Raw genomic sequence first — 19,011 nt, 5'->3', positions numbered from 1 at the left:
AAGAAGATAAGTAACAAGGAGGATCCAAGGGCTTAAATCTCACTCAGAAGCAGATATAGAATGGACAGTAGAAGTGACTGAAAAGAGGGAACAAGACAGGGAGTAGCAAAGCTTTCCTCTGAAAGGATATACCCAGGAGACTGAAACAGATGCTGAACTCACAGCCAAACATTGGGTAAAATATAGGGAGTCTTGTGGAAAAGTAGGAGGACAGAATGAAGAACCTGAAGATGCCAGGAGCTCCACAAAAGACCAACAAAGCCAATTAAACAGGGCCCAGAGGGCCTTGTGGAGACTGAAGCTCCAACCAAGGATCATGCGTAGATTGGACCTTGGCCCCTACACAGTTGTAGCAGATGGGCAGCTCAGGCCTTAGATGAGTTCCCTAGTAAGGGAAACAGGGGTTGTCTCTGACATGGACTCTGTTGCCTGCTTTGTAATCACATTCCCATGGTGGGGCTAGCTCACCAAGCCACGGGGGAAGAGGATGAGCTCAGTCCTGATTTGACTTAATGGGCTAGGCTGGATGGGGGGGGGGGGGGCTCCACTTATCTGAGAATAGAGGGGAGAGGAGGGAAGAGGGAGAGAGGGTGGGACTGGAAAAAGCTGAGTGAGGGGGCTACAACAGAGATGTAATGAGAAGAAATTAATTCATTAAAATTTAAAAAGAAAAAATATACAAAAAATAAAACAAAAAGATATCCTAGTAATAATATGTGGCTTTAAAAAAAATCTATGGAGTCATCTTCTCATTTGATATTTAAGGAATTTAAACTGATTCTGAGGCTCCTAATGGTTCTGATGGTTTTCTCAAATAGCAAGAGTTCAAAACTCATATGATGTTGCAAGGACCCTTCAGAAGAGGTCAGGACTTGAACTCACTGCCTCACATCCCTACCTGTTTACCCACATGAGCACAGTTATCTGCTATTTCAAATTATCAGAAAGATAATGTTATGGGTTGGGAACACAGGTTAGCAGTAGAGTGCTTGCCTAGCAATGCAAGGGCTTGGGCTCACACCCATCATAGAAAAAAGTAATGTTCTTTATGTTCATTTACTCTATAACCAATGATCATCAGACGAGTCCTGAATATTCTTTCTGATTACTTAAAAAGCCAGGTAATCCACAAAGTATTTCCTTTAGAAATAACTATAATGGTAAAGACTCTACTTACCATGTCCACAAGTAGCTTCCATAAGGGCTTGATTGAAAAAGAGAAAAGACTTGTAAAACACGTGTAAGGCAATCATTTTTGTCTGACGTGAATGCATTAGTGGTGGCTGCGACCACAGACACCTGGCTTATTTCCCACCCCATCCCCAATGCTCCTTGCGAGTCCTGCGACCCCAAACTGCTACTTTAGCTTGTTGTCCCTTTCCCCATTTTCCTTGGCCCTGCTCTACCAAATGGCTAAGTAGTTATGAATCTTGAATTGTAGCCACAGATGTGCTCTGAAATCATTACCTTTCCTTCCTGCTTTGCCCACAGGTCCCACACAGCATTCAGAATGGCTGCTGTGGCCAGATGCACTACTCCTTTCTCTGGACCAAGCTGGTTGGGAAGCAAAGCACAATGATCTTGTCTTAGATGAGAAAAGATATCTGCGTTTTCTTCAGAGACACACTTTGAGAATTTAAAGACAGCCTAGTCTGCAGAGCAAGTACCAGGACAGTTAAGGCTACACAGAAAAACCTTGTCTTAAACAAACAAACAAACAAACAAACAAACAAACAAAAAACAGAAAGAAAGGAAGAAAGACAAAAAGAAAAAGAACGAAAGAAATTACCATACTGTAGTTGTCATAAGCAATCCTAAAATCTGGGGTAGAAGTATACTTACTTGGAAAAGAAAAATGCTAACTTCATAGTAAAGAAAACAAATGAACAAACTTACTAAAGCAGTGTAATTTAATAATCCTGATTATAAGGCAAGATACCATCATCACTTACGTAATTTATTCTTACCACCCCATATTGAAGGATACCAGAAAAGCCAAGGCCCAGGCTCTAAAAAATGACAATGTCACTCAAAGAAGTAAGAACAATTTTACATGAAAGAGACTAAATGACAGTTGAATGCACCATGTGGTCCCTTATTGGATGAGTCAGGGCAAAAAGAAGAGCATTATTGGGAAAGTTGGTGAGATTTGATTATGGGCCATCTTTTAGGTAATAGTCCATCAATATTATATTTCCTGAATATGATCATGTGAGTACACATATAGGAGAAGGTCCTAGTCTTTAGGGAATGCACACAGAGGTATTTATGATTACAAAAAAGGATAGCGGCAACCCTGCTTTCAGATAGCCGAGAAAGTTAAATGTGTGCAGGGTGGGGAGGGAGGCAGATGGAGTTTGGGTTTTTTTATTTCTACTTTTGCAACTTTGCTGTGGGTCAGAAACTGAGGTTCCACTGCTGTCTATTTTTTTTTGCTTGTTTTGAAGACAAGGTCTTTACTATGTAAAACACAGATTGGCCTTGAACTTACGATCCTCCCACCCAGCTTCCCGACTTCTGAGAGTGTAGGTTTTGTCTTCCTTCCTTCCCTCCTTTTTTTTTTTTTTTTTTTTTTTTTGAGACAAGGTTTCTCTGTGTAGCCTTAGCTGTTCTCGTACTTGCTCTGTAGACCAGGCTGTCCTCAAACTCACAGAGATCCACCTGCCTCTGCTTCCTGAGTGCTGAGATTAAAATCCTGTGCCACCAGGCTGCAGCATGGTGATTTCATGATGACATCACTGGCCTCATACTCATTAGGTTACATTCTATTGATAATGAAGTTTCCCTTGTTTTTTGCCTGAACAAACTCATGGATCTTTATATTATAAGAATTATACGCCATTATTATCCTATTTATTCTCATGTTCAAATTGTTCCAAATTTGGCTAATGGGAGCTTCTTCGAGGTGATACTTGTCAAGGCATGTTTAATTTACTTTTTAATTTAATTAACTTACTTTTTAATGTAGTTAAAAATACAAACCAAGGGAACAGAGAAAGTGTATTCCCTTGTGCCTTTCTCTTGCATGGAAAGGAAACTGAACAGAGTTAGAAAGAGGACCTTGGTACCCTGACACAGAAAAAAGTGTAAATTACTAGAGTTATCTCCCTGTGTTAGAGTCCTTTCTTTAGAACTTAACCTTTTCATATTTCGACCTTATGATTCAGATGCTGACCTACAAACATGAAAGCATGATGCTCTCTAGGTTCTTAGTTTACCTCTACCCTACTAGCTACTCCTACAAGGCCAGTACCACTTATACCCTCTCCCAAGGGGTTGCTCATTTGAAGTTTTATCTTCTAGGCCTCTTTATTTTGTCCTTTTGAAACAGGTTCTTATTCTGAAGCCCAAGTTGGTCTCAAACCCATGGTGATTACTATCTGAATGCTGGGATTATAGGCATAAGCCACTACCATAGGCCTGGCTGGACTTTTTCCAATCCAGACAGAGGGCAGTGTGGTGTATAATAGCTGGATTTCTTGATATGCAAATGCATTAAGATTCAAGTCTCATAGAAAAAAACCTGCCTATTTCAAAATGTTGATGATCTAAATGGCTCAAGCTTTAACTAAATAAAATTGTTTATGAAAAAACTGAAAATCCCCTATTTTTATATTTGTTACAATCAAAGGGCATCATAGACTGTAGAAACATTATTTATAAAAGCTTTTTATAAAATATATTCCTGGAGCTGGAGAAATAGCTCAGAGAATAAGGGCACTTGACAATTTTCAGAGAACTGGAGTATGAGAGAACAGATTCCCAGTACCACATCAGGTGACTCATAAACTCGTGTGGCCCCAGTCACAGGGGATCTGACACCCTCTTCTGGCCTACATGAATGCAGACATAGAGACACACAGACAGACAGACAGACACACACACACACACACACACACACACACAATCTTTTAAAACAGCACAAAACATATCCCTTACCCATCTGAGCTGCCCATCACTTGTGAGCTGTCTGTAGAAGCCTCTGAAGTCCCCAACAATGTCCCTGAGATCCTTGTGAAGCACATGATGGGCAAGGGCATTCACAGCACAGACAACTATCAAAATAGGATTTCATTCTTAGTCATGTTTTAATACACAGCCAGGAAGCTAAGACAATATAACACAAGCAAATGGATATGGACATCTTATGGAAATAATTAAAATACAAAAATCCCCAAATACTTTGTAAAATCCTTTCAACATGTGTCTGTGACCATTGTAACTAAGAAGTAGACACAACTGCAACAGCTTGGAGTTAACATACTGTGTGCAGCAGACATATTTTGATAAACAATATTATAGACTTGCAAGTTTAAATACTGTTCCCAAATTATTTCCCGATTCACTGGGTAACATGTTGGGTAATGAGATTCAAAGCCAGACCTTGCTAGTTCATTGTTCTGAAAGGATAAGAACACCCAGACTTATGGAACTTTAAAACTGATTTTTTAAATACTGGCAAGTAAAGATATTCAATTCACAACATACACTATCAAGGACAAAATTATTTTCATGTAGCATACTTTGAAAATGCCATCATAGCATTAAACTTATCCATGACTTTTACTACATTTTTCATACACAGGTTGAAGGGTAAACATAATGTGGGTTCTCATCATCACCAATTATTTGTTTTGCTGCTTTAAAGGGCTTCACTGTGTTATTTGAAGAAGTCCTGGGAGGGAGCTCATGGTAGGACTCTTGTCTAATACATGCAAATGAAAACCCTTTCCAGACTTTGTTCTTTCTAAGACACATTTAGTCCATGTGTCAAAGACCAAAATAGTCAAATCATTACTTTTCCCCAAAGCAATAATTTATGACAAAACATTTTATATTTATGGTTGTGAGCCTAGCCTTTGCTAAGCCATCTCTCCAGCCCTATTACAAAACATTTTGATGATTGTGTTTGGTGTTGTGTTGATTCCATAGCAAACCTTTAGGTCATTTAATAGGATGGTTATAGAGGTACAGTTTTACTCTCAATAATATTCTAGAGGAAGGCATTTTGAAAGCAGTACCACATTGGTGTTCCTGGCCCCTGGGTAGCACAGCTTTCCAGTGATTATACACTTGCTGAAAGATATTGTTTAGGACTGAACCAGCCATTCTGGGTTCTCCAGGGCTTTTGTTAATGGAATATATAATCATTCTAGTTAGGATATTTATTCTATAAAGCTGCAAGAACACAGTATTCTCCTCATTCCTTGATGGTTGTTGTTCTTGGATTAAAACAAAAGTCTAGAGTATGTTAGTGACTCACAGTGAGGTATATTATTATCTACATCAAACTCTGGCCTCAATTGCATCTAACAGAAGCTAACAATGATCTCAACTTCTATGACTCCTAACAGTGAAGCAAGCCATAATGAAAAAAATTCATCTACAGTATGTGGATTTTTCTTACTTGACACAAAGGTGCTGCAAAAAGTTAACTACAATTTTCTGTATTAAATAGAATTTTGGTTTGTGGTGTTTGAGCTCCAGCATGGGGAAATTCATATGGTAAAAATTAGCCTTAAAGGCAGATTCCTGTTGACTAAACCCAAGAGTTTCTCCTACAAAATGAGCTGGGAAGAAAAATAAAAAATTCAACAAAAAGACTTTGGTATACTTCTTATGTTAATAAATAACATGCTTTCTCTGTCTCTTGGTCACACATACATACTCATACTTGTCAATAATGAAGAACACACTAATTCTTTTTTTTCTTGCTTTTGGTGTTATTAAAATAATAACTTCATGGATGGGTTGAGAAAGTTGCAGGAGTAACCATGCTGAGCTAATGAAAATTTTCTTCTTGGCTGCAAGCATATGCAACACTGTGGCACTATGCCTCCCGTGAAATACATAGGAAAATCAAATTTTAAATGGATACTATCTGGATATGGTCTGCAATTTTGAAATCCAGTAACATTAGCACAAAAGAAATATGCATTAAAGTCACAAGGAGAGCTGGGTGTGGCGATACACACCTGTAATCCCAGCACTTGGGGAGGCAGAGGCAGGCAGATCTCTGTGAGTTTGAGGCCAGCCTGGTCTACAAAGTCCAGGACAGCCAAGGCTACACAGAGAAACCCTGCCTGGTAAACAAAGTCACAGGGAGATAGGAGTTGATATAACCCTGCCCCAAGAATTCCATCAGGATTGTGGGGGGCAGATAGTACCATCTTAGTACAACTGTCTCATCTGTCTTAGTGCTCAAAGTCCCTCCACCGTTTGTCAAAGGCAGTTAAGTTCAACATCTTTGCTTTTAACAGAGTAGTTTCAGTGGCCTGCCGTGGTTTTCTAAGCTCACTGTGTAGATTATGAAATGGGCTAGGGTTGTACTATATGGATGGTACGCAGTATGGACAGAGACAGCATCTTCAAGAAATGCTCAGCATGCAAGTGGGCATAATTAAAACTGAGGAAAGACAGAAAGAGCTCACAAATTGGCCTTAGTCAGCAGTCACTATCTTGTGGGCATCTTTGACAGGAGACTCTTGACTTAATGGGGGAAGCGGAATGTGTGAATGAGTTGCTGAATCCTTATCTGGTCTTTTTTACCCAGCAGATAAGTTCAACTCTTGGGACTTGCCTCTGTCCTGAAACCTTCCCCTAGCTTTTGGGTAAGGGAACAAACTCTTCTCTGTGAAGTTTGGTTACATTAACAAACAAACAAACAAACAAACAAACAAACAGTAATTTTCACTGTTACAAGTGTGCCTTTTATGTTTGTTTCCTCAGCAAGTTCACACATTCTTCTCGTATGGGACCCTGCTTTCTTAGACACGCCATGTGTGCTTGTGGGTTCAGAGAACAACCTGCTGCAGTGGGTTATTTCCTCTGTCACACAGGTTCTGGGGATTGAACTCAAGTTGGCAGAGTTGGCAGCAGCTTTACCCATATAGAGCTGTTTCTTTTCCTTTTTAAAATCGCTTTTCCAGTGTCTTACAGAATACGTAAAACTTGCCAGCTCTTCACTCAAGTGCAGGGTAGAGTGACTTGCAAGATGACTAATGTATGGCCTGCGGGGTGCTCTGGGAGACACTGTAATGGAGAAAACTTCATGGCATCCACTGAAAGTTTGAACAAATTTTCCCTTGTTATTTGCACACACATGTAAACTTGTTTTGTTTTGTTTTGTTTTTTTTTTTACTTGTTTGAAAATATCTGTTGGAACTAATCTTGTGAGAGTGACCTTACACTTCTTGAGTGCTATACTTGTACCTGCTGGGAATGCAGACACAAGGGCGCATTTAAGTGTTCTAGAGAGGGACTGCGGAGATGACTCAGTTGGTAAAGTTCTTGTCTTGCAAGAATGAAGACTTGAGTTCAAGCCCCACAGCTCGTGTAAGAAGAAGCTGGGTGTGATAAAGCACATTTGTAAACAGGTCGATCTTGGCCTTTCTGGTTTCAGTCCAATGAGAAACACAGTCTCAAAAAACAAGGTGGGCAGGATCTGAAAAACAACACCTGAAGCTGATCCCTGGATTCCACATATATGCTCACACAGATGCAAGCTGCCTGAACATACACACAATCAATCAATCAATCAATCAATCAGTCAGTGTTCTAAATAGAAAATACTTTGAGACATCAAGTTCTGCTTCTGCTAAGTACCAGTCTGGGCTTGGTTTTGCACCTCTAAAACATGAGGGGGAGCTTAATATCACCAATGAGATCTCATCCGGCTTTGAGAAACTTTACATTACACTTAGCTTTTTCCGTCTTTTGTTTTAGAAAAACAAGAGGGATGTTTACGCATGAACCATCGAAGAATTTCTTTGGAAAGCAACTTGGTGTGAAATACTGTGAAGTGGGGGTGGTTGGAGAGATGGCTCAGCAGTTAATAACATTGGCTGCTCTAGTAGAGGACCTGAGTTTCCATGCACCCACATGACAGCTCACAACTGTGTAAGTCTAGTCCAGAGGATCTGACATCCTCATCTAGACATACATAAAGGCAAAACAATGCACATAAAATAAAAATAAACTGATTTAAAAAAGAAATACTGTACATGCAACATATGTATAATATGACATATCTGATCCTCTGTACATATATACAACATATGTACATATGACATATCTGATCCTCTCTCTCCCTCAGTCACTTGCCAACATTTAATTCACAAAGTTCTACAATAGTCTCAGTGGCCTGCTTTTTGATCACCTCCCCCTGGGGGATGCAGCCTTGCCAGGCCACAGACGAAGACAATGCAGCCACTCCTGATGAGACCTGATAGTCTAAGGTCAGATGGAAGGGGAGGAGGACATTCCCTAGTAGTGAAGTAGGGGAGAGGCATGAGAGGAGAAGAGAAAGGGAGGGTGGGCGGAGTTGGGAGATGAGGGATGTGGCCACAGCTGGGATGAAAAATGAATAAGTTGTACTAAATAATAATAATTAAAAACAACAAAAAGAATGAGGAATGTCCTAGTCTATTGTGATTGGATATACTTCTGTCTATTGGTCATGGGTTCTATTAGAAAGGAGGCTGAGATTGCTATAAGGAAGAAGTCAGTAAGCCAACATCCTCCATGGTCCCTGCATCAGCTTCTGCCTCCAGGTTCCTGCTTTCTTTGAGGCCCTGGCTTAGCTTCCATCAATGGTCTGTGACCCAGGATATGGAAGCCAAATACAACCTTTTCTTCCATTAAAAAAAAGCAGTGGGTAATACTCTGGTAGTTACACATTGACACAAGGAAATGGATTCAGATTTACGGATTTTTTTTAGCAGTCTAGAGATGAGTATACGAGGAAAGACCAAATGCTGGTACTTTTCAGTTTCTCCCAGCAACACAAGTTGCATTATTTTTACTCCATTTGACTTGACTGTCGTCTGGGAGGCTCCAGCCAGTAGGAGATCGAGACAGTTGGTAGGAATTGCAACCAAGTATGGAGTGGAGCTCCGGGGGTCCTGTGGAAGTGCTGGGGAAAAGACTGAAGGGCCTGGAGGGGACAGGAACCTCACAAGAAGACCAACAGAACCAGACTGAGACATCAAATGGACCTATGGTCTGCTCTAGACCCCCTGTACACATGTGGCCGATAGCTGGCTTGATCTTCATTTGGGGCACCTGGCTAGTGGAGGAGGGGAGCTGTTTCTAACATGGACTCTATTGCCTGCTTTTGGATCACTTCCCCCTGGCAGGGCTGCCTTGCCTGGCCCCAGGGGATGAGGATATGTTCAGCCCTGATATGACTTGATGTGCTGGGGAAGGTTGATATGAGGGACTCCTCTTTTATGGGGGGAAAGGGAAAAGGGTTAGGGAGCAGAGAAAGGGGGACCTGGGAGGAGATGAGGGAGGGGCATACACTTTGGGATGTAAAGTAAATAAACTGAAATTAAAAAAATAAAAAAATAATAATAAAGAGAAAGATAAAGTAAAAGTGGAATCTACATAAAATGAAGCATCTGGAAACTCAAACTCACCAACTTCAGTGCCCTTGCCCAGAGTGAAGGTAATGCCGCAGCCCTTGAGCCCATCTTCTGCATCGGTCTCTATGACAACATAGGCAGCTGAGTAGTCGGGGTCTGTGTGCTGTAGGAAAAGGAGTCCCCAAAATGCAAACATCAGAAACCCACAACAAACATAAGAATAGAAATTCGGCCAGTGGTGGCGCATGCCTTTAGTCCCAGCACTCGGGAAGCAGAGGCAGATGGATCTCTGTGAGTTCAAGGCCGGCCTGTTCTACAGAGCAAGTTCCAAGACAGCCAAGGCTACACAGAGAAACTCTGTCTGGAAAACGAAATAGAAATGCAGAGCTCCAATATAATGGAACACTTGATGTACCCCAGAGAGCATAGAAGAGATCTGAACGAAGAAAAGTGCTCCTGAGGATTTACACTAGTGCAAAATTGCAGTGTACAGAGTTTTGGGGGATGAGCAGAGAGGAAAGCCAAGAGTGGTACCTGCTGAGCACATACCCTCGTGCTAAGCTCCACCCAAATGACTGCATGCTTAAGCCAGTTTGCGATGATGTAAAAATTTGGTTTTGAGTTTATTTTTAAATCCGGAAAATTTGGATCACTTCTAAAACACTTTAGAGAGTAATTTCCAATAATAGAATGAATGCAATTTTTTTAAAAAGTCAGATATAAAGTTGGATAGCTCTCCATTGTAGCAGCTTATGTAGACTGACAACACAACCGTTCACATTCAGAAACCACTGGGAGAAAATAAAGACACAAAACTCTAAGACAAATTATTCCATGCTGCCCTGTGCTGCACTAATTTTCCACTATCGAAAAATGTTTTATTAACTCATCCTTTGACAATTTTCGTGCTTGCATATAGTACACTCTACTCACGCTCACAATGACCCTCCCCCGCATCTTCCTGCCATCCCCATAAACTCCCCACTTCTCCCATCAGGTCGCCTCTATACTATCATTTTTTTTTTTTTTGGCATGGTTTACTATCATTTCTTTTTGTTTTGTGAACCACTGAGTTTAACTAGAGCCATCCATGAGTGGGCATGAGTATGCAGCTATCCATTAGAGTGTAAGTAACTTACAGATGGTTATACCATTGAAGACAATAACTCCCTCCCATTGAATAACAATAACAGCTGCTCTGGTGCTTAGTATTTGATTGTTAATTATTTCACTCCCTGGGATCCGCTTGCTGTTTGTTATGAACAAACTATCATGCACCCCAAATGTTGCTGTGTAACCTTACCTCCAAAATTACCCCTGGTTGGCTAAACAAAAGGCCTACACATCTGGACAGGGCAGAAATGAGAGGCAAAGCTAAAATTTACAGGTCAGATGAATCACTGGACGCAGAGAGTAGGAAAGAGGAAGGAAGCAGGACCACCATGGGTTAGCATGGAGAGAAATATGCGGCTGGACTGGTGGTGCTGGAGAGAAGCAGCCTTGATGAAAAGCATGAGCAAGTGTTTACAGAACTGTGGAGGGAAACAGCCCACATAGGAGTGATTACCCATGAGATGTGGGGCTAGGTGATCCCGAGGTAGTGTAGGGTGTTAATATCTGCCCAGCCCCAGGCAAAATAAGGCTTATCTAAAGTCCATCAGGTGTCTGTGTCCCTTAGTGTTTGACAGCGGGTTAAATAAATCTGCCATAATAATTACAGGCAACAATAATAAACATTATTAGCCGCTTATATTTTCTACAATACTCTACAGCAGCCATCAACTGCAGTAGCTCCTTCATGGAGGGGCCAGAAACCTATGACTAAATACAGAAAGGACCAGTCTTTTCAAACAGCAATTTTGATAAATTTTTACTGTTTAACGACTACGAAACTCAGTGTGGCTTGGTGATATAGAAGAAGCAGAATTAAAAAAAAAAAAAATTCCAGCGTATCATCACTAGACATTTATAATAGAGTGGGGGTGAGGAGCAAAACCCAGGGCCAGTCAAGAAGATGTGTAAGGGATGACACATGGTCAGTTATAACTAGCACAGTAGTTAGTTCAAGGGGAAGTGTTGGTGACAAAAAGCGGTTTCGGGCTAAATACGTTTATTATTGGCCCTATAATTATTACGGCAGTGTTATTTAACCCGTTATCACAATAAAATAAAACACTGACACTTGTTAGATTTTGTAATTGCTTTAGGATATCTTGGGCTGGGTAGATAATTCCACTTACGCTATCTCTTATCTCCCAACCTACATCCCATCCCATCTGCTTCAGTCATTCCTATCTGAGATACCTTCCATCCATAATCCCCAAATACTTGCTTGTATTCTTCATCTGGATTGCTCCTTTCCAAGTCATTCTCAGAGTCCGTTCTCCAGGCCCAAGTGGTTCTTTCTTCATCAACCCGATGGTGGCTTCCTCCTTCCTTCTCTCTTCCTCTCCAGTCCCCCCCACCCACCCAAAGCCCAGGGACCTTAGCCACGCCTTTTTATCAACCAATCAGGGATAACGGGGAACATTCCTTCTCATCACGTGGTTACCTGGTTCAACACTAACAATGCCATGGCAGGGGCAGTAACCAGGAATCAAGGCACTGAAATCAGCATTTGTATATACAGCACCAGACCAAACCCCAACAGAGAAGGAAGAACTAGATCTTGGAGTTTTCTCCAAGGGGCAAGGACCACAGGGATGTGCAAAAGGGCAGAGAAAGCAATACTAATCCAAGAGGGTTTTTTTTTGTTTTTTTTTTTTTGTTTTTTTTTTTCAACAGAGAAGTAAAATGTCCACAATAGCATTGGTTTGGAATTAAATGACAGTTTATAGGTGGTATCGACATGCCAGATATGGACACTGAAAAAAACCAGGCAGAAGGTCTAAAAATATTATTAAGGGATGTAAGTCACAACAAGGATGCAGAAGAGTGTTCGCATAAGGCTCTAAGACAACTTAGCACAGTCATGACTTTTACGGTGTATGACAATTATTGTGCCGAGCAAATTCTAAAGGCTCGACATTATTCATTTGATCTTCACAGTGCTATTTACGAAGTAGGAGCTATTATTCCTGTTTTAGGGATGAGCAATGTGGATTTTAAAGAGGCTTAGTAACCTGCCCAAGGTCATAGCGTGAGTAACTTATGGAGGCAGACTGTAAGTTCTCATATATTCAGTGCAGAGGTGGGAGGTAGGGTAGGAGGTGTGAATGACAGGTGGGAGGTCTGAGCTGGCACCCAAGTCCAGTGCAGGGTGATGTGATGCTGAGTGTAGCCTGTGTGTGAGAGACGATAGGTTGCTGAGGGGGACACAGATGTCTGTCCTTGTGGGTGGTACAGCCAGGGCACATAATTACCAAAACTCTAATATTATCAGGCAGAACATACTAAGTCCTTAATACAGTCCATAGCCTGTAAAGATACAGGCTATGAAAGAGAGGCAGAGGGTATTGTCAGATGAATGTACTCAGAGGTAGGTCAGGTTGGACTCTAAGGCAGTTTATGGAGGACTGAGGCATTCCAGCACTGGAAAAGAACCTGGGATGAAAGATTACCATGAGTATGATGGGGAAAGAATAGGAGCTCCACAAGGACCAAATATATCTGGGCACAGGGTCTTTTCTGAGACTGACATTCAACCAAGGACTATTTATGGATATAACCTAGAACCTCTGCTCAGATGTAGCCCGTGGTAGCTCAGTAACCAATTTGTTTCCCATAGTAAGGGGAACAAGGACTATTTCTAACAGAAACTCAATGGCTGGCTCTTTGATCTCCCCACCCCCCAAGGGAGGAGCAGCCCTGCTAGGCCACAGAGGAGGACTTTGCAGCCAGTCCTGAAGATACCTGATAAAACAGGGTCAGATGAATGGGGAGGAGGTCCCCCCATCAGTGGACTTGGAAAGGGGGAGGGAGGAGATGAGGGAGGGAGGGTGGGATTGGGAGGGAATGAGGGAGCGGGATACAGCTGGGATACAGAGTTAATAAAATGTAAGTAATAAGAAAAAATTAAAATTAAATAAAATAAAATAAAAAAGAAAGAAAGATTACCATGGGTGAAATAAATGCTTTGGTTTGAATATAGTTTGTCTACACTAGAAGCTTGATCCCTAATGGAAAGTGTTTAGAGGTGTCTGGAGCTCTTATAAGTCTTTAGTTTTAAGTTTTAGAAATTAAAATATGATCACATCATTGTCTCTGTTCTCTTTCCTTCCTCTCTCCCCTTCTGTGTACCCAACCTCACCTGTTTTCTCTCAAATTCATAGCCTCTGGTCTCTTTTTTTTTTTTTTTTTAATCATTGTTCACACTGTCTCTCTTAAATATATAAGTACAATCTATTCAGTCTATGGCCTCTACAAAGAAACTTCTCTTCACAGAAAACCCTAACCAATCAAAACAAAGAAAACAAGTGATGGTGTGATGCCCAGCCCAGCTGATCCATCCACCAATCAGCTCCTCCGTTTAAGGCTTGGTGAATTTTTCAGAAGCGGGTAGAAATATTATAAGAGCCAGAGAAATAGGATGTCTGCAGTAATACTGCATCTCCTAGAACTGTCAGGGAAGCTACATCCACCAAGTCTCAAGGCTAAACTGTTTGACTATTACAAAGACAATTAGTTCTTTGTAGCCTGATGAAAGGAGAAATATCTTTCTGCAGAGACTATATTAGGTCTTTTAAGACTGGATTAAGGGCTGGGTATGGTGGTGAGTGCCTGCAATCTCAGCATTTGGAATATAGAAGCAGGAGAATCAGGAGTTTAAGATAATCCTCAGATACATGGCAAAGGACTGCATGAGGCCCCCTCTCAAAAACAAAGCAAACAAGCCTGGATTCATTTCATGAGAATGGGTTGGCAGAAAATGGCTATCTCCCTTGGTTTCTCTCACAATCATGATCTTTGCATATATGCCTGCTTCCTCTTTCTTCTTCTCTGTGATGACACAATTCTGCACCAGGTCCTCACCTGAAGTTGAGCAGCGGCTGACACCATGTTCTTTGACATTTAGACCTGCACACTACATAAATCTGTTTTCTTTATATTTTACACAGCCTTGAAGATCTTGTTATAGCAACATAAAACAGAATAAGACTATAACAGCGGTGGTGAAGGCAATAAAGGGGATAGCCAAGGAAAAGGCTGGTACATATTCAAAAGTCTGTACCTGTATATGATCAAAAGTTTGAATAAGAATAGCCCCGATAGGCTCATACGGTTGAGTGGTAAACTGTTTAGAACTGGGTGCGGTAGAATTGGAGGAGGTGTATCACTAGTTAGGGTGAGCTTTTAGGTTTCACACCAAGCTGCACCCCAGGTGTGAGCTCTCAGTTACTGTTCCAGTGCCATGCCTGCCAGCTTCCATGCTCCTTGCCATGACGGTCATAGACTAAGTCACCTTGATCATGGCGTCTCTTTATAGAACAGTAACCAAGACAGTGCCCATCCTGGCTTATAAAAACCATTAGGTTCCTGAAGTAGAAATTAAAGGCATGGTGCTAAAAGGGAAATTCCAAGAATTAAACTTTTCATGGCAGTTTTTGGATTACAGGATTGTGTTGCTTTTTCAAGTAATAAGAAAAAGAAATCCTTTATAAAAGCCTTAGGAGAGGGTCAAAAGGACAAGGTGTGCCAAATATAACTTGAAGCTTCTGAGTCTTTGTTACTGAAAGCAAGATCATAGAGGACCAGAAGGAAATGTTTATGTAGGGAGTTGGAAGTGGGAAATAGAAGGTGATGGTTTCTGATTTAGATGGTGTTGAGCATGAAGACAAAAAAACATTAAGCAGAAAACATCTAGACAGCAACTAGCCCTGAGGTGAGAAGGCAGATCCAGAAATGGAATCACAAAGGCCTTGGCATAAAGATAGGCTTAGATGTTGAAAACATGCAGTGGAATCATAGGGGGAGTGTAGAATAAGATGGGAAAGACTTGAAGAGGAAAGAGGGGGACAGCACAGTAATAAGAGAAAGTCAGACAGGAATGCATAGGGAAACAGATTCAGATGACTCTGCAGATAGCCTGGGAAGTAGCGGCGGGTACAGTGGACCAGAAGCGGAAATAACAAAGGCAATGCCAAGAGCAGGAGAACAATGGATTTCATATTAGAGAGAAAGTAAGGAGACAAAAAACAAGGAAACAGGCAAAAAGCATTAAAATGACCAAGGGCAGAAAACAAAGGGAGCCAAATATGAATTTTGTCAAGTTCAGACTCTTCTAAACAGGGCATAACCATTGGAAAAGAAGAACATTGAATAGTCCGGAGAGATGGCTCTGAGGTTAGAGCACTGTTCTTCCAGTCAGCCTCAGTTCAATTCCCAGCACCTACATGGTAGCTTACATCCATCTGAGCTCCATTTCCAGGGAATCCAATGCCCTCTTCTGACCTCCATGGGTACCAGGCATGTCCAAGGTTCGCATACGGACAGACAGGCAAACACTTATATCCATAAAATAAGCAAGTCTAAAATTAAATTATATTTCTGAAAAATGAATGAGAGACTTGAAGATGGGAAGGCTCGGGGGGGGGGGAAGGGATAGAAAGAGAGCCTCAGGAGTTTAGAAGGGGAGGAATGTGGACATGGGGCTGTATTAGTTTTAGCAGGACATGGCAGAGAAGAATGAGAGGATCAGTTTGGAGGCAGAAAAGAGACCAAGAGTATTTTGTCTTCCATCTACTGAGTAACGCAAGTGATGCAATGGAAGACCTCTAACTGCTGAGGTTAGAGAACTAGGGCCAGGGGAGAAAGAACTAGGGAGCTCCTAGTGAGCAAAAGAAAGCACAAGTATTGCTAGGAGGTGGTCAAGGAGCAGCTGGGCTAGGAGCTCACAGCTGCGGAGCACACTATATTTGGCGAGTGCTGACACAAACCAATAACTAGTAAATACAGGCAGGCTTGAGTGTTCTGTGTTCCTAACAAAGCAAATTGTAGCAAGAATCTTTATTTTCACAGACACTGAGGACAGTAAGGTCTTTTTTTTTTTTTTTTTTTTTTCAAGAAAGTTTCATTGCTGCTGAGTGCTGGAAAATAGCTGGAGTGCTAAGTCCAGTATTCCAAGTCCAACAAAGCCATCAGCATCAAGAATGGCAAAGTAACACACATAGTATATACCCACTCATATAGACCTATAAGATAGGATAAACATAATGAAATCTATACACCTAAAGAAGATAAACAAGAAAGAGGACCCGGGGTAGGATGATCAACCCTCTCTTAGAAAGACAAATGGAAAGTGCATTGGATGTAGGAGAAAACAAGTAACAGGACAGGAGCCTACCACAGAGGGCCTCTGAAAGACTCTACTAGCAGTATATCAAAGCAGATACTAAGACTCATAACCAAACCTTCGGCAGAGTGCAGGGAATCATATGAAAGAAGGGGGAGTTAGTATGATGTGGAAAGGATAGGAGCTCCACAAGGACCAAATATATCTGGGCACAGGGTCTTTTCTGAGACTGACACTCCACCAAGGACCATGTATGGATATAACCTAGAACCATGGCTCGGATGTAGCCATGGTAGCTCAGTAACCAATTTGTTTCCCATAGTAAGGGGAACAGGGACTATTTCTGACAGGAACTCAATGGCTGGCTCTTTGGCCTCCCTACCCCCCAAGGGAGGAGCAGTCCTGTTAGGCCACAGAGGAGGGCTTTGCAGCCAGTCCTGAAGATACCTGATAAAACAGGATTGGATGAATGGGGAGGAGGTCCCCCTATCAGTGGACTTGGAAAGGGACAGGGAGGAGGTGAGGGAGGGAGGGTAGGATTGGGAGGGAATGAGGGATCGGGATATAGCTGGGATACAGTTAATAATAAAATGTAACTAATAATAAAAATTTTTTTAAAAGGCCAAAAAAAATTTTTTTTTTCTGGAAAAAAAAAAAAAAAGAACGGCAAAGTAGCACATTCTACTAGGGAGGCCCCTGAGAATCAGCATACTGCATCCACCCGGTCTCCCAAGAGAAATGCGGGGTATTTGTGAGCTTCCAGTACAGATAACACATAACCTTTCCTCACCCTGAGCTCATAACCAACTGAGACCCAGAAGTATATTCCATTTCTCTTTCTTCTATTAATTACACTTTATACATTTTGTACCCTCCCATATATATTCCATTTCTTAACTCCCCTATACAATACATTTTGTCTGAACATTTCATACACTCCAAGTCACGTTTATGTCAATCCCTTCTGCTTCAGTTTTCTCATCAATAAGTAATGATTAAAGTCAACTCCTCTTGGGAGTCTTCTCTGTATAAGGCCCTTTTCAGACACCTGCATGCACAAGGTAAAATATTCTTGGACCTGTTTTACAGATGAGAAAAATCTAGGCTTGAAGAGATTATATAACTTGTACTCAGTTGCTAAACCTCACAGATAGTCACATACACTGAGGTGTCTGGATTTTACAAGTTGCTAAAATTATGAGCATTTACTTGTAAGTCCACAAAGGACTGTGATTAGATTTTTCAGCCATTTACCATAATATCATATAAAAACACACAGGGATTTTTAAAAGTCTCAGAATAGAAAACATTCTTCTGTATATAATATATCCACTTAATTTTGAGAAGCCTGTTTTTAATCAGACATTTCAGGTTCTTAGGAGGTAAAACATTAGCCTGTAAATTAGAGATCCAGGGTATGGCTCCCTGACCACATTTCTCTTGCTTGGGGACAGGTACTGGTGTTCCCTAACGCTGTTGCTTCTTGATCCTGGGCCTGCTTCCACACACTCACTCCGCATGAATGCAACTCTCGGATTCTAGTATGGTATCTCACTGGCGGATCAGGAGGCACCACAAGGCACTCAGGGCTGTCAAGGCCAGAGATGGACTCCACGCATCTCCTTATAGGCTATAAAGTCAGCCCAGTAGGTAAGGCGAGCAGAAAGGGTCCCTCTAACAGTCTCAGCTAACAAAGTCCTTCATTCAGCACCGAGATGGGGGCCCACATCTATGCCCTTCCTTTATTTCCTCTCTTAAGACTGTCACAGGTAGAACTCTTGGTTAATTTTTTTCCTAATCACTTTTGTAGGTATAGCGATTTCACATGAGTGTCCTCACAAGTGACACGCAGTCACTAGATACTTGGTTTTGCAGCCTGACTGTGAACACGTTCGTTTGATTGATGAGCAAAAGGTGGCAGAGAGGGCTGAGTCTCCTCAGTGCGCTGTGGCGGAGATAGAATCATCACCCCGCATTCCCAGCCCGGTAGTTTCTGGTCTCCATCACTAAGAGCCCCATCATGCCCCCTCTCCCCCTATGGGTTCAGCCAGCGCTTCATTCTCCTGCGGTCGCTTGGTGGGGACTCAACTAAACCCTTTTGATCTTGGTCCTTTGCATTTTCCCCTTACTAGGAAAATCCTATTTGTATAACTAAGGCGAAGAAAAAGGAGAGAAAGAGGGAGAAGATGGAAGAGAAAGGGAAGGGGGAGAGGGAGGAATACTCCTCTTCCCAGAGGGTGGCAAGTGCTGGCTACTCCTGCTCCTCAGGGAGGCTTCTGCCCTGGCCCGCGTTCGCCTCGCGCACGCGAACCCTGTGGCCCGTGCGCTTACCATGGCGTCCGAGCCGTGGCCTCCTAGCGACGTGGGAAAGCGCACATCATGGACCGAGAGCCGGGAGATCCTGCCACGCACCAT

At 41.9% G+C, this 19,011-nt stretch overlaps 1 protein-coding gene across 1 annotated transcript in view; it reads right to left on the bottom strand.

Annotated features, from left to right (window-relative positions):
* The window catches only part of Enosf1 (enolase superfamily member 1), a 42,609-nt gene extending 23,598 nt beyond the window's left edge, over positions 1-19,011 (bottom strand). Inside the window, exons 1-5 of the mRNA XM_055610123.1 lie at positions 18,928-19,011; positions 9,420-9,528; positions 3,940-4,055; positions 1,468-1,554; positions 1,178-1,204 (exon numbers count right to left, since the gene is read on the bottom strand). Coding sequence (XP_055466098.1) covers positions 1,178-1,204; positions 1,468-1,554; positions 3,940-4,055; positions 9,420-9,528; positions 18,928-19,011 — 423 coding nt within the window. The remainder of the gene's footprint in view (positions 1-1,177; positions 1,205-1,467; positions 1,555-3,939; positions 4,056-9,419; positions 9,529-18,927) is intronic.

Source organism: Psammomys obesus, unplaced genomic scaffold (assembly GCF_907164565.1).
Source record: "Psammomys obesus unplaced genomic scaffold, mPsaObe1.curated_primary_1811, whole genome shotgun sequence".
Classification (NCBI taxonomy): Eukaryota; Metazoa; Chordata; class Mammalia; order Rodentia; family Muridae; genus Psammomys; species Psammomys obesus.
This window is presented reverse-complemented; position numbering and strand designations above follow the sequence as displayed.